Below are 15,043 nucleotides of genomic sequence, written 5' to 3'. Positions count from 1 at the left end.
GCTGCACAGCCGAGCTGCTGCTGCCACCCGGCCACGGGAACACAGCGCTCCCAGCGAGCAGAGCCCTCATGGGAGACGGAACATGAGCGCACGGTGTAAATATCTGCACAGATCAGCACCTGCAGCGCTGGGGGCCAAGTGTTGAGTGTCACCCACCACCACGTTCCATCTCCCCCCGCCCGGCAGCTGCTGCTCCTGTTCGCAGCTCGGTGCTCCTTCACCAGCAGCACTTTGCTGACATTCCTCCCTCCTCCTCCTCCCTCCTCTCCAAAGAGAGAAAATAATGGTGCCTTTGTTGGGCTGCTGCAATGCAGGCGCTGCAAGGAGCTGTGCTGTGGGGTCGGGCTATGGGAGCCACTTACAGCTCCTCCACACGGCACTGCAAGTTCCGCCACTTGTATGTGAATAAATACCAGCAGGTCCTCCAATTCAGTTCCAGTTCATTATATACAAATAGCAACGTTTAATATTTACATCATTAAGTTAATCATCTCTGTAAAAAAAACCCAACAAAACAAACAGAACAGCCTCCTAAATTAGTGTCGTCTGTACAGAGCGCAGCAGTGAGCTGCCCTTGGCACGGTCACAGTGTAATGTACACTACCCATTGCCCGGCCCCGCTGCGGGAAGGGAGCTGTGCTCTGCCTGGAGCCGGGGAACGGCAGCTTCAGCTCCGTGGGTCCATCTGTGTAATGTACACTACGGGTCCCCGGCCCCACCGGGCTGCAGGCGGGCGAGCTGTGGGTCACACGATGTTGGCCAGCTCTGTGGAGTCCGACTCCGAGCTGCTGTTGCTCTCCTCCCTGCGGGGGAAGAAGGTGTGAAGCAAAACCTGCCTCCATCCCATAGTGCTGCTGCAGCCAGCAGGGAACCCCACAGCCCTGGAGGCACCGCGTGCAGACCCAGCCCAGCTCTTTAGCAACCAGGGCAGGTCCCGTGCCATCCTCAGGCGCTTCACACCACCTCTATATGGCAGCTGGGATTGGCAGAACCATCGCTCCTCACTGCCGCCCACAGCTCCGACACGTCCCGGTGCCGCCTGACGAGCCCAGGCCAGACCCGTCCCACAGCCCTGGCACGCGACGTGGCCGCCTCTCAGCACGGGCCCACACCCACCTCAGGTCCTGCAGGGCCTTCTTGTTCTCCTTGCGCTTGTCCTCGTCGATGGGGTACAGCTTGAAGAGCAGCAGGCCCAGCAGGATCAGCCCCACAGGCACAGCCGACACCAGCAGCTTCAGGGTGACGTTCACCTCGCTGGGCTGGGAGCAGCCCCGTGTCTGGTACCCTGCGAAGCTGCAGACACACACACACATCAGAGATGGGAGAACCACAGCCGGGCTGCACCCGCTGCCACCCCCACCACACTCACTCCAGGCTGAGCGTAGAGATGCCCAGGGACACCCCGGAGGTGAACTTGGTAAAGAAGACGTAGAAGGAGAAGAAGATGGCTTCATGGCCGCGGGATTCGGGGTGCTGCAGCTTGAAGTCATCTATGACGTCCGGGAGCATGGACCTGCATGGAGACAGGTGAGCATCTCCCTCCAGGACTCCCAGGGACCACAGAGTGCCCCACAGAGCCCAGCCCCGCTCTCACCAGGGCAGGAGGAAGGCGGCCGCCACGCTGATTCCTGCTGCCACTGCCACGATGTAGGTGACGACGAGGTTACTGTCCAGGACAACCACCAGGATGAGGAAGGGGACGGCGGACTGTGGGGAGACAGAAGCCAGGTTGGTACCCCAGAGCCCTACAGCTGCTGCCATCAGCCCCATCCATCCCAGTGCCAGCCCTGGCACACGGCTCTGCACATCCACTCACCGAGATGCCCACGTAGACAGCAGTCTTCTTCCCAAAGCGGGTGAGGAACCACTGCCAGAAGGGGATGGTCAAGGTGGCTGACAGCTGTGGGAAGAGGTTTGTGGTCACTGGCTGTCCAGGCTCTGCACACTGGTCTCAGCCGCTCACCCAACACCCCAGGCTTCCACAAACCATCCACTCCCACCCTGGAGAGCTGGGGACTGAAGCAGGAGCACAAGGACATTGCAGCATGCCCCAGTACCATTCCCTTTAGCCAGCCAAGGACCTGGCTGCCCTGGGCATAGGAAGGAGCCAGATCCAGGAGCCAGGCTCTGCAGGGCCTGGCACTTCAGACCTCCCCATCCCATAGGACTCCCAAAGAGCTGTTGTGCTCCATCCCAGACAGTGAACACCAAGCTCTTTTTCCTGAGAGGGGGGAAGGGAGATAAGTGGCCAGATTTGGACAAAAGGCCCCCACGGCTCCTGTTCTTCCATCTCTGGCAGCCTCCATGTGGGAACAAAGGCTTTGCTGTTCTGCCAACCCACCCTGCTTCTGTGACTCCTGCTCCCTCCTCTGTTCCCAAGGGACTTTTGGTCACTGTCCCCACAGCCCCAACCTCCCTCGCTCCCCAGCTCAGACACGGGATGCCATTGTGGGCATCCCATCCCTGGGGGCGTCCAGTGGAGCCATACGCACCATGATGGCCAGGAGGATGTTCTGAAACTCGTTGCGGAAGCCCAAAGTGTAGGTGCAGAAGAGGGCAAAGTTGCCCTCCAGCAGCTGCAAACGGAGGAGACAGCAGTCAGGGGAGGACGCTGGCCACTCAGATGCCAGCGTTCACTCTCCATCCACATCTGGATCACTGATCCTGGCCCACCAGGCTTCAGCTTGCCCCCTGCCCCATCCTCCAGTCCAGCCCTCCTCACCATGAAAGCCAGTGAAGTGAAAAGGAAGCCAGTGATCAGCTTGATGTAGGCACCGTGGTTCATCACCAGCTTCAGCCCTCGGAAGAAGGAGACTGGCTCATCTGACTGCAGCTCAGAGGACTCTGGGGAGCAAAGTGAGCCCAACATCAGACCCACATACAGCACCCTGGGGGCACAGGGCAAAGCACCCAAACCTGCTGTAGAGCAGCACACAGGACCTGGGAGTATAAGGGCAATGTGGGAAAGAAGGTCCCGGCCCAGAGTGTCAGAGGGGCACTGCTTTGCCCAGAGTAAGCCGAGCTGGGTGAAAAACAGAAGGGCAGGACCAGAGCTCTGGACTTTGGATATCACCTCACTCTGGGATGCCACAGCTGGCACACAAACTCAGCCAGCCAAAGCCACATGAGATGAACATCTCCAGCAGGGCAGTGAGATGAGCTGAAGATGCTGCATCCTTCTGCCCACAGCACTGCCATTCTGTAAAGCCATCCCAGCTCCTCAGTCCCTCTTTAGGGGGCAGAACCCTCAGATGAGGCCACAGCTCCTCCAAGAGCCCCAATGCATCACAGCCCCTCTTGTCTCACCTCTCTTCTCCCGCACTCCCACTGAGAGGATGACAGCGCAGAGGATGTAGAGCCCTCCAATGACCCCCGCTGCAACCATGTAGGCATTCCTCTGTGTGAGAGGGGAAGCAATAAGGGAAGGTCTCATCCTGGCAGCCAGTGCTGCCCAGGGGAACAGCAAAGAACAGCAAGTGCCCTCAGTTTACCGTGTCTGCCAGTGAACCAGAATAGTGGGTCATGTTCACATTCCTTATGGTCGCTGAGAAGTTGGTCTCACTCAGGAAGGGGGGGTTCTCGATGCAGGGGGTAACTGCCTTGCCCACGATCTGGCCCTGGATGGCAGTGCCCAGCACAGTGCCCAGCACCTCCACTGTCATACCTGGGGAAAAGAAGCAGGGCTGAGCTTGGGGCTCTCTGCTTCCCGTCAGCAACAGAGGTGAGCCAGCACAGCACAGCACGGCTCCACCTAAACCAGAGGAAAAAGTCCTGTGCTGGGAAATCAAAACAGAGAGGCAGGAAAGGGAGGCAGCACTCACGATAGGCAGTGGCGGAGTCCCGCTCACTCTGCTCCCTGCTGATGAACATTGTCAGCGCCGAGTAGGGCACATGGAAGCACTGCAAGGGCACCAGAGAATGGGATCAGTGAATGTCGGTGGGAACTGAACAGAGGTCCTGCCACCCTGCCCTGTTCCTCCCCACTGACCCAGCATGCAGAGCCCAACTCACCGTCACAAGGGTCTGGAAGATGCAGTAGAAGATGAGATACCACATCACTTGGCCTCTGGAGATGTCTGGGACGAACCAGATGAGGAAATAGGAGATGACAGCAAATGGGGTGGAGAAGATGATCCTTTGGGAAGACACAGTGTCAGCCTTGCAGTCACACTTGAAACCCATCAGCCCAGCTCTCCCTGCTGCTGTACAGACAGTGGGGACCTGGGACCTGATTCTGGGGACTCCCAGCTGCCCCGAGGCCCACCCTGCTAAAACACATAAGCAGGGCTGGGTGCCATGGGGCTGCAGGCATCACCTTGGCTCTCACAGCAGGAAGGGAATGGGCTGACTCAGACTTCCACAGAAAAACTGTTTCTGCAAGAGCAGGCATCTCCGCTGCGATGGAAGGGACTGATCTGCTCCTGCCATCAGCCCCCAGCCCCGACCCTTCCCGCAGGCAGCACTGCTGCGTGCTCAGCAAGGTGCCATCGCCCTGCTCCTCCTGGCAAGGGCTGCAGAGCAGCCAGGAGCGCAGCTCCCTGCCCACAGCTCCTGCCAGCACCGAGCCCTCATGGCAGGGTCACCTCTGCTCAGCTGGCAGGGACAGAGCGAGTCCCAGCCAGCAGCAACCGCTCCTTCCTGCAGCTCTGCACAGAGTGCAGCAGCACACAATAGGATCAGGGAGGGAGCATTGCTCAAGCACCAGAGCTCGGCACTTGGCTGTCAGAACTGGCCAACAGGCAAACAGCAGCGGAAAGCCACCCACTGCATCTTGGCTTCATTCTGGCTTTGTTTGCAGCTCGCAGACTTGCAAGCACGCGATGCTCCACAAGCCACTGAATGGAGGCTGCACTCAGGAAGCAAAGCAGCAGAACTGTGCAGAGCTGCACATGGTCGGGGCCGTCTCCCTGCAACGAGGGGATGAGGAAATGTTTCCATGCAAGTGACAGTACAGGACACCACGTTAAATTTAAGCTGGGGAGTGTTGAGAAACAGTATCGCCTTGGATGGAGCAGGCAGACGCTGCACAGGACGGAGCACATGCACATTTTTCCACACACACGTCACCGGGGGGGGAAGGAAGGAAGGGGCAGCCAGCTCACAGCCACTCCCCCACTGCGCCCTCATTGCCACGCATATATGGAGCCGGGGAAGGTTTGAATCGGTCACTGCAGCCCTACGCACAACTGGAAGCGCGTTGCGTGGGCTGCAGCCCCACGGGTGCACACGGGGCGAGCACAAACCCCCCCCATGGGACACGGGGTGTCTCCGGGCCCAGGAGGAGTCGCCGAGCCCCGGGGTGAATGACTGGCAGTTACCCCGTGGGTGCGGGGCGCGGCGGTGGAGCCGGTGACGCGCGGCCGCTCATTGGCTGCGAGTGATGGCGTGTTCCTTTGTGCTGCTGCTCCCAACCCGCTTTAACCGTTTGCAAACGGCCCGAGGAGGAAGGTCAGAGCCGGGACAACGCCATCACCGCGTCAGGGAAAGTCTGGTCATCGATAGAGGGGAAATGATGCACGAGAGCAGCGTGTGCGGGAGCTGCTGGGAGGCAGCAGCGTGTCAGGAAGGGCTCACAAAGAACCAGAGGAAGCAGAAGCTGCCCCGTGCTTTGAGTCACGGCTCCACGTCACGCACTTCGTAGCCTGGCAGGAATTCACCCCCGGGATCCCAACATGGTGCACCCAGGGGCTGGGGTCAGGCAGCAGCACCCAAAGAAATGGAGGCAGCAATGGAGCTGCATCAGCCCGCGGCCGCTGGTTTCCCCTGCGGCCAGAAATAAAACCTGCGAGCCGAGGGGCCCAACAGGCCACAGAAGTGCTGGCTAATTTTAACAATGCACGAGCCAGCCCGAGGAATGCAGCAGCTCCATCCCCACCCCGACCCCAAGATTACAGAGCAGAGCTGCAGCTGAGCGCTGCTGTCCCGCCCAGCCCAGCGCTAATCTCCAGACCCCAGACTCTGCTGCCTGCAGGGAGGCTATTTCAGGCCATGCGTGGAACCTGGCTTAGCCAGGCAGCTGCCTCTGCCCAGAGCTATTCACAGAAACCCATGGCAGCAGAGGGTGTAATTGCAAGGGAAAGGAGCGCCCAGCAGCCACAGCCCCCTGTGCTACCCCCTTTGCTGCACTGTATTTCAGCACCCTGCAGGTTATTTTGGTGTGGGACACGCCACCATATCCACACTCATGGCACTCTGTGGCTCTCATCCTGCTTCTGAAGATGGCACTGCTCACTGTCCTGCACAGGGACGGGTGTTGATGGACACCCCCCCCATCCCATGCCCAGATCTTCTGGGGTTTTATAAACACCCACACCTCCAACTTCCCTTTGCTCTGCACTTTGCTCCCAAGGGCAGCACCCACACGCAGACGCCTGGAGCCGTGGCAGCTGCTCTTCTTGTTCACACCACATCCTTGTGACCATCAGCAGGCACCCACCACCCGCATCACTGTGCACACCCCCACCCCTCCTCCCTGCGGCTGCAATGCCAGCTGCTCTGCAGGCAGCACGTCCCTGCCACAGGAGTCTGTGCCCAGCACCTGAGTGTGGCACAGGGCGCTCCTGGGGGGCTGGAGCTGGTCCAGGTGTGGCAGCACAGGGGTACAAGGTGACACAAGGGGACAGCTTAGGTACAACGGGATAACAGGCACAGTGCAATGCTGCCAGCAGCAGCCCGTGCCACCAGCCACCTCCGCTGGGTGAGACAGACTGCGGGCACATCCTGCCCTACCAACCTCATCCAAGGGAGGCCCACAGCTGATGGCCGTCAGTGCACGGGGAAGGGACACCAGCTGCTACAGGCAGAACTCACCACGGCATCAGGCGGCCAAAGCGGGTCCACGGCGTCTTGCTGATGAAGAAGCCCACCATGGGGTCTGTGATGGCGTCCCATGCTCGCCCCACAAACAGGATGATGGAGGCGTAGAACGGGTCAAGCTGTAAGAGTCAGAACCACAGAATGGCTGAAGTCGGAGCCCAGGCAGTTCCAACCCCCATAATGGGCTGGTTGCCCCCCACCGGCTCAGGCTGCCCAGACCCCCATCCAACTTAGTCTTGAGTGCTTTTGGGGTTGGGGCACCACAACCCCCCTGGGCAGCAGCACCAGCACCTCACTGCCCTGGGAGCAAAGAATTTTGTCTTACCATCCGACCTAGATCTCCCCTCCTTCAGTTTAAAGCTATGTACCCTCATGCTATCACTGTCAGACTGTGTAACAATTCAACCCCTTCCTGCTCCTAAGAGACCTCAAGGGCACAGACGGGCTGTGAGGGCACAGAACCCCAAGGCCGCCTCGCTGAGCTCCCACGACCCCGCAGCTGTTCCAACAGCGCGACTCGCCGTTTGGGAACGGGGACACGTCGATCCTCACGCTCCCAACGCGGATCCCGACGGCGACGGCCGCTCCCGGGACACCCCGCCCCCGCGGGACCCGGATCCCGGCGCCCCATAAGGAGCCCGACCGAGCGCCGCCGCCCCCCGCCCCGGTACCTGCGCCACGTCCAGGAGGTAGATCTGGAGGAAGAAGCCCAGCGCGCAGCCCGTGGTCTGGTAGGGGGCCCCGCCGACGGCGTAGCACAGCTTGCTGCACACCGACAGCCGCTCCCGGCTCTCCTGCAACGGCCCGCGGCGTTAGGAGCGGGGAGAGGGACGGGAACCGAGGGCGGCTCCGAGCGGGGCCGGGGAAGCCCCGGGGATAAGGGGAGGGGGACGGCGGCTCACCCTGCGCCGGGGCTGCCGGGGCTGGCGGCACGAAGGCGGCAACAACCCCGCAGCCGCGGCCCCAACGCGGACCCGCTCCGCGCCGCCTCCCCCGGCCATGCCGTGCGCGATGAATGGGGCGCGCAGCCACCGCCCGCCCGGCCTCGTTCAGCGCCCGCCCCGCCTCCATCCCGCCTCCATCCCGCCTCCATCCCGCCTCCATCCCGCCTCCATCCCGCCTCCATCCCTGGGCTGGAACTGAGCGCTCTGATGCTCGCGGCCATTCCAACGTGCGACGCCTTTCTCCTAAACCAGTGAATGCGGTTCCATGGAAGTCTGCACCAGCCCCACCAGCCCATTACTGCTGCACCTCCCAGTGCTGCTGGTGGGGCCGGGGCTGCGCAGCGGGACGATGGGACACAGCATCTGGTGACAGCATCCCATACAAGGCAACGGGCTCGGTGAGCTGCAATGCACCTTTCCAGCAAAAAACAAAGCGTCAGTGCCATGTCAGCGCAGTGACAGCTGCCAGCGCTGCTCAGGTCACCACGGAGCAAAGATCACACTGAGAAGTGCCATGGGATGGGGTCAGCGTGGCATTAACCCCATCTTCAGACCCTTAGAGCCAATACTGCCATTGCTGCCACCCCGATCCCTTTGTCCGAGCGCTCCTTGGCTCTCGGTGCTGTTCCTGCTCTCGGGCACAGTGCAAAGAGCTGCTCCTGAGTTTGGGGTGAACAACGGGCAGCGTTTTGTGCTGAGACTGTGCAGAAAGGCTGCAAGTAGGCACAGCCCTGCTGCGCATCTGAAGCAGGAGAAGCAGAATGACCAGGATCGGGGGATTTCCTGCAATTAGGAGGATTTTCTCCCCGCCCGGAGTTGTGCAATATCAGGGAGTGGGGAAGATGTGAAACCTTCTGCCAAGCGAACACCCAGGGGATACTCGCAGCTGTGAAGCAGACGCTGAGGACGGGACCCGAGTGCTGGCCCTGGGGTTACAGGGGATGGGGACAGGAATGGGGACAGGGGTGGGAAAAGGGGCTGCACCGATGATGATGGCTCTGCCTCCCGCCTGCCGCCCGTACATCCCCATAGCACAGATCTGGTACAGCCCAGAGCTGAGCAAGTGTGAGCGCACCCGAAACCAGACAGCGCTGCTGATGGTGTCAGCACAACGCCCTGCTGGGGGCAGCCCCAGGGCAGCTCCAGGCTCAGCTCATCTCCTGGCACCGCAAGTGGGCAAAATGGGTCTGGGAGGGCTAAGGAGGTGCCAGGGACTGAATTTTCCTCCCTCTTTCTGCACTTTGCTGCTTGCTGGACTCAGCACGGTTCTGGCAGTGGTGCGTGGTGTGTTCCTGTGCCCATGGGGCCTGGGGGTTTTGCAAGGGCCCCGTGGCTTCATGGGGGCAAAGGGGACACGTTGCATGGCGGTGAATGGCAGTTCTGCACGGATCGGATCCATCCCATGGGACAGAATGTTGCAATGGCGGGTGGGGGACGAGATGGGGATGTGGGTTGGTGTAGGGGCTCAGCACAGGAGCCCCATGGGGATGGCAGGGCGGCTGCTGCAGGGTGGGCAAGGCCAGAGGCAGCCCGGGGAGCTCTGGGACACCCGTCGGGGCGCAGTGATGGGAGCAATGGGGCCAGAGCAAAGTCCAGCCCCGCTGTCAGTGTGAATCCAAAGGGCGCTGCAGGCTGCAAACTGCCTCGTGCCACCCCTGGAGCTGTGCCAGCTGCTGGCTGGGTCGCAGCCGCTCCTGTGATGCAGCCCCTGAAAGGGAGCACGGCCGGGGCTCCGTCCGACCCCGGGCAGCCGCCTGCGGTGCTGTGTCCCCGGGCACCCCCCTCCGGGCACCCTCCTCTGTTTGTACAGCCCGCAAGGAGCAGCTCTCAGGAGTGTTTACCGAGATTAACGGCTGCACGGCTGCTCCAGCCCCTCTCAACGCTCCTCTCGTGCCCTGGAAACATCCGGAGCTCCTTGAAAGCGAGACGAAGTCCTGCCGCACCCGAGAAAAAGCTGGAGGGGTCCCGAGGCCTCGGGGAGGGCGAGGAGCTGCAGCAGAGACCCCGCAACGGCTCAACCCCTAAACTGGGGGAGATTCTTTAGGGAGGGGAAAAAGGGGCTTCAGCGGGGGGAGGCAGAGCGGGTCCTACGGGTGGGAATGGGGTGCTCAGGGGGGACGGACCCTCTCGGGGCCCGCGGGGCGCCGCGCTTCGGGGCTGCAAATGGAACCCGGCACCGAGAGGAGCAGCCCGGCAGGTGGCGCACGGAGACCGCGGATGGGATGGGATGGGATGGGGATGGGATGGGATGGGATGGGATGGGATGGGGATGGGATGGGGATGGGAATGGGTGCATCAAGCGGCTCATCCTGGACAGGACCTCAGGGATTCACCCCCCTCAGGCTCCCAGCACTGCCGGCTGGGGCTGCATATCACAGCTGGACTTTGTAACGGTCCTTAGAGCTCGAGCAGAGCCTGGCAACCTTTCCACAGCGTTTATTGCCCTTCTTAGAAAGAACCTGGCAGCAGTGAAATGCAAAGTGCCAAGGACGGGAACTGGGTGCAGGATGGGAACTGAGTTCATGGGTAGGGCTCTGCTGGCCCCAGAGCTGCGCCCCCCTCAGACGCCCCCAGGTGGTGTCTGTGCCCGCTCTGTGCGCGCCTCGTTCCTTGTGCGCAGCTGGACAGCAAAGCTCACATCTCCAGCTGGACCTGGGTGTCCTCAGTCAAATCCTGCCTCGCAGAGGTCCCAGCTCGTCTGTGCTCGTGGATGGGGTCCCTCAAACTGCGACCTTTCCACGTGGCTGAGACGCACCGGGACACGGGGGGACGCTCCGTGGTGCTGAGCTCGATGCTCTCGGTTTTAATGGGAAGAATTCGACAACCAAAGGGAGCTTTGCTCGGCCCGGCACACGGCGGCTGTGCGATCTTCGCCGGCTGCAGCGCCCACGGGCCGACCCTGCGCCCCACAAGGGGGAAACTGAGGCACAGCATCCCCTGAGCTGAGACCCCCGATGGGGGCGGGGGGACAGGGCGGGTCACGCCCCTCTATGTAAATATGGAGCCGTCGATTGGTCGCGGGGCGGGACGGCGGCCACACGTAGGATATAAGAGAGGGGGGAACAATGCGCCGCGTCCCGGCTCTGAGCTGCCGCCGCCACCCGCAGCGCCGGGAGAGGTAACGCGGGGCGCCTGGAGGGGGCGAGGAGGAGGAGGAGGAGGAGGAGGAGGAGGAGGGGGAGGGGGAGGGGGAGGTGGCTGCCCCCGGCCCCGCCGCCTCCAGGCTGTGCCCCCCATGCGGCCATGGAGCGGGACGCGTACCAACATTACTTCTACGACCATGAGGCGGGGGAGGATTTCCACCGCTCCACGGCTCCCAGCGAGGACATCTGGAAGAAGTTCGAGCTCGTCCCCACGCCGCCTCTCTCGCCCCTCGGGGAGCGGCCGGGCTGCTCGGCGGCGGAGGAGCGGGGCTGCCCCCCGCGCTGCTGCCTGCCCGACGAACCCGAGTATCTCATCGGCACCGGGCAGCTCTTCGGCAACCTGAGCGCCTTCATTCTGCGGGACTGCATGTGGAGCGGCTTCTCGGCCCGGGAACGGCTGGAAAAAGCGATGACGGAGAAACTTTCCACGGGAACTCCGCGGGCAGCGCCGCACAAACCGTCCTTAGGCCCCGATCTGGGCTTCGGCAGCTCCGTGAGCGACTGTGTCGACCCCGCCGCCGTGTTCCTGTGCCCCCTGGCCGAGAGCAAAGCGACCCCGTCCTCGGGCTCGGAGGGTCAAAGCGATTCCGGTAAGGACGCGTCTGATGCGGGGGCACCGAGCGCGGAGCGGCGCCTTCGGGGCGGCCCAGCGCCAACGAGGGGGATGCGACGCTGCCTCCTGGGGGCGGCTCTGTGCCCTGAATGGGTCCTCGGAGCCCCGGAGGAGCGTTGGGGGGGGGGGTTCCCGAAGCTCTCCAGCAGCGCTGCCGGCTCGGAGCCTCAGACGCTGCCCCGCATCCTCGGGACAAAAGGCGGCGGAGCATCCCCGGGGTGTCGAGGGGGGACGGACCGTCACGGCCGGCAGCGGGCGCGGCGCTGCGGGATCGACCCGCCCGGACCCGCCGTGCCCGGCGCCCACCCGGGTCGCGGCATTTCGGGGCTCCGCAGCCCCCCGTCCCGTCCCAGTTCTCGTTCCGTGCTGCCGCGGGGCCGTGACCCCGTTAATCAACGTGGCGGCCGGTGAGTCACGGCGCGGGCCGGGCGCTTAATGCCATTAGCGGCCCGCAGCTAAAGCGGGTCGCGGCCGTAAGAGGATTAACCCCGATCCGGGGGGGGGGCGGGGGGTCCCGGCTCGGTCCCGCCACGTGGGAGCGAACAAAAAGCAACAGATTGCAAACAATGAGAGCGGCCGAGCGGACGGACAGCGCCGCGGGCCAATGGGAAGCGAGCGAGGCGATACTGCCCCGCCAAGTGGCCAATGAGAGGCCCCCGGGGGCGGGCCCTGCGGTCCCAGTTTTGTTATCGGCCGGCGGGAGTTGTGTCCGCACGTGGCTGAGCCGGGACCGGCCGCGATGTGACGGGGGGGGGCGGTACCGGGGGGTGGCGCAGGGCCGAGCTGTGCACAGCGGGGCTGGTGGTGCTGCACGGAGCGACCCAGGACCATTAAAAGAGATGGGAACGGTGGAAGTGCTCTGCTAAAGTGAGAGCAATAGCAGCACCTGCCAAGTAACGGCGTCCCACTGATCTCGCTGAGCTCTGGGCCCAGCAGCACCGGGCACACGGTGCTTGAGGGGCTCGGAGTTATTTGGGTCTCTCTTGCTGCGCCTCCTCCCGCCGCCCTCGGGGACCGTGAGCTCTGTCCCCGCTGCCGGGGCTCAATGGGGGGCGGGCGTCGGGCCGGGCTGTGAATGGGGTTTGTCACTTGTGAAAAGTAACAAGTCACCGAGTGTGGAACTGGAGCCGGGGGAACAAAGGGCAGCTTTGCCCCCATGTCCCTCATTTACAATTCCAATGGGCCGTGAAAGGGACAGAGCAGGGATAGGCTTTAAAGTTAAGAGCCTCTCCCTGGTCTGGGTGTTCGTTCCTCCCTTCCCCAGGCGGGTGGGATCGGGCATTGCCCGTTGCTGCTTTGCCCGAGCTGTGTGTTGCTCCTGGGACAACAGTGAAGCCCCAGCCCGGTTTTGGGGCTCTGGACATATGGCTATGGAGGGAAATCTGCGTGTGTGGTGGCACTGAAAGAGCATTTCAAACCACATCATCCCTTCTGGAGGTCACGGGGTGGCTCTGAGTCAACTTTAGGGTACAGCAGTGGGGGATGGCCAAGGCTGCAGGGGAGGTGCATGGGCTGAGGGGCTCTCACATAACGGGGACTGCTTTTCCCATGTCTGTTGTGAACAGAGGGCGAAGAGATCGATGTGGTGACGGTGGAGAAGAGACAATCTCTCAGCCTGCGGAAGCCGGTCACCATCACTCTGCGCGCCGACCCCCTGGACCCCTGCATGAAGCGCTTCCACATCTCCATCCACCAGCAGCAGCACAACTACGCTGCCCGCTCTCCGCCGGACAGCTGCCCCCAGCCCACATCCCCGCAGCGGGACGAGGAGGAGCCGCTCGGTGCTGTGGAGCCGCCCCCCTCCCACGCGCTGCCTGAGCCCGGTTTGCCAAAAGCCGGCCCCGGTTCTGACAGCGAAGACGTGGCCAAGAGGAAAAACCACAACTACCTGGAGCGCAAGCGGCGCAACGACCTGCGCTCCCGCTTCCTGGCGCTGCGGGACCAGGTGCCCGGGCTGTCCAGCTGCCCCAAGACCCCCAAAGTGGTGATCCTGAGCAAGTCCTCCGAGTACCTGCAGTCGCTCATCAGTGCTGAGCGGAGGATGGCAGCCGAGAAGCGGCAGCTGCGGCTGCGGCAGATGCAGCTGCTCAGACAGATTGCTCAGCTCAAGGGGCACTAGCACGGACCTGCCTGCACCCACAGCCCCATTCCCTCTCGATTTGCACATTTGGATTCTTGGTTGTTGAACCCTTGCTGCCAGGGGTGGCGGTTGTCGCAAAGCTCGGTGACTTCAGCTCACTCCATCCTGCCCTGCTGGGCGTCCTGCAGCTGTTACCCACCCACAGCACTGCCAGGAGCTGCCCCACGCCTCCATCCCGCAGGACGTTCCCATCAACAGCTTCAGTGGGTCACACTGTGGTTCATGTTTGGATGGATCATAGCAGGGGCAGCAATGGGGATGCGTGACCCCGAGCTGGGCACTGTCCTGCAGCAATGCCCTGCTCCCTCGGCTCGGTGAGGCTGTACCTCACTTTCTTACCACTTCATGCAGTAGCTCGTCTTGGATTTTGTGTTCTAGAAACTGCTGCTGTAACTGCGAGTCTTATACTGGAGGCTGTGTTTTTATACTGTATTTTTGTACCACTTTTTGAGAAGTATTGGTAAAGAGTTTGCTTTTTTATATAAGGAAAACTTTTTTTTTTTTTTTGGAGGGTGTGGGGGGCTTCTGCTGCCGGAGGCTCCATCCTGCTGCACTTTAGGGAGATCAGGAAGGGGCTGATTCCTGCTGGACCCTTGAGCTGAGCCCTGGCAGAGGCTGGTTCCCACCTCGCAGCTCTCCACCCCACCCGTCTGCAATAACAGGGGTTCTCCTTGTTTCCCCCCAGTCCTGCTGCCTCCCCTTTGCCCACAGCTGCCTGGAGCCCCCAGCAGAGCTTCAGGTGGAGCAGGATTTGGGCTGCAGGGAACACCCTGAGGTGCTGGCTGGGATGGCTCTGCTGACCTGCTGAGAACCGTTAGTTAACACTGTGGTCGGATTTAGCACTTTCTTCATTACCTCACACTTCATAAATAAATAAGTTGCAAAGACAGCCCGGGTTGGCTTTTTCCATGTGTGTGCCTGTGTGTTTCCATTCATCACGCTTTGATGCTCTGGGGAGGGGAGGTGGAGGGGCAGCGTCCTGGCTGCTGTGTTTTGGGGTGTCCGGAGCGTTCAGGGCACAACAGGAGTGAACGTGCCGTGCTGCAGGGCTGTGCAGCTGCATTGTTTGTCCCAGCGATTGAAATGTGAGTGGGTACAGACGACAAATCACCTGGATTGTTTTTCCTCCTTTCAAGTGGGTTCATTGGCAATGGGGGCAGAGTCTGTGCCGGGCTCGGAGGGGCCTTGGTGTAACCCAACACTCTGCTAATGGGCTCGGGGCAGCCTGTGGGGGCTGCTGGTAACACTATAGCTGGGTGGGATCTTTGGGCACCTTGTTTGCTGAGTAGATTAAATTCTATACATATTTACTGTCTCCCCTTCCCTGAACTCAGCGTTTTTAGGTTTAATTCCTAGTGGCAGCAGAAGTCTTGCTCTGAGCAAGCAA

The 15,043-nt window shown here is 61.8% G+C and overlaps 2 protein-coding genes across 3 annotated transcripts; one reads left to right on the top strand and one right to left on the bottom strand.

Annotated features, from left to right (window-relative positions):
- Positions 1-428: 428 nt before the first annotated feature.
- On the bottom strand, positions 429-7,836 carry MFSD2A (MFSD2 lysolipid transporter A, lysophospholipid). The gene is made up of 14 exons (XM_015883509.3): positions 7,719-7,836; positions 7,488-7,610; positions 6,811-6,935; positions 4,012-4,135; positions 3,822-3,900; positions 3,492-3,664; positions 3,307-3,397; positions 2,723-2,844; positions 2,493-2,576; positions 1,817-1,900; positions 1,595-1,707; positions 1,370-1,513; positions 1,117-1,293; positions 429-803 (listed from the first exon to the last, which is right to left on the bottom strand). Exons 1-14 carry the CDS (start codon positions 7,815-7,817, stop codon positions 746-748), a joined length of 1,596 nt encoding a protein of 531 aa, XP_015738995.1. The 5' UTR covers positions 7,818-7,836; the 3' UTR covers positions 429-745.
- A 2,998-nt stretch (positions 7,837-10,834) lies between these two features.
- On the top strand, positions 10,835-14,545 carry MYCL (MYCL proto-oncogene, bHLH transcription factor). Of its 2 annotated transcripts, none has more exons than XM_085518585.1 (2): positions 10,835-11,493; positions 13,082-14,545. In XM_085518585.1, exons 1-2 carry the CDS (start codon positions 11,004-11,006, stop codon positions 13,633-13,635), a joined length of 1,044 nt encoding a protein of 347 aa, XP_085374711.1. In that variant the 5' UTR covers positions 10,835-11,003; the 3' UTR covers positions 13,636-14,545. The 2 variants fall into 2 exon arrangements, with proteins under 2 accessions (XP_085374711.1, XP_085374712.1); XM_085518586.1 differs by lacking the exon at positions 13,082-14,545 and adding an exon at positions 12,781-13,075.
- The last annotated feature ends 498 nt before the right edge of the window (positions 14,546-15,043 follow it).

Source organism: Coturnix japonica, chromosome 17 (assembly GCF_054131305.1).
Source record: "Coturnix japonica strain WE chromosome 17, WE-NBRP24, whole genome shotgun sequence".
Classification (NCBI taxonomy): domain Eukaryota; kingdom Metazoa; phylum Chordata; class Aves; order Galliformes; family Phasianidae; genus Coturnix; species Coturnix japonica.
Note: the sequence above shows the minus strand (reverse complement) of the source record. Positions and strands in the feature narration are given on the sequence as shown.

Excerpts from the sequence above, each read along its gene's own strand:
- MFSD2A (XM_015883509.3), bottom strand. The coding sequence starts at position 7,817 with ATGGCCGGGGGAGGCGGCGCGGAGCGGGTCCGCGTTGGGGCCGCGGCT. Across the intron at positions 1,514-1,594 it reads GCCGCCTTCCTCCTGCCCTG|GTCCATGCTCCCGGACGTCA; the intron begins GTGAGAGCGGGG and ends GTCTCCATGCAG. Across the intron at positions 1,294-1,369 it reads ATCTCTACGCTCAGCCTGGA|CTTCGCAGGGTACCAGACAC; the intron begins GTGAGTGTGGTG and ends GTGTGTCTGCAG.
- MYCL (XM_085518585.1), top strand. The coding sequence starts at position 11,004 with ATGGAGCGGGACGCGTACCAACATTACTTCTACGACCATGAGGCGGGG. Across the intron at positions 11,494-13,081 it reads GGAGGGTCAAAGCGATTCCG|AGGGCGAAGAGATCGATGTG; the intron begins GTAAGGACGCGT and ends TGTTGTGAACAG.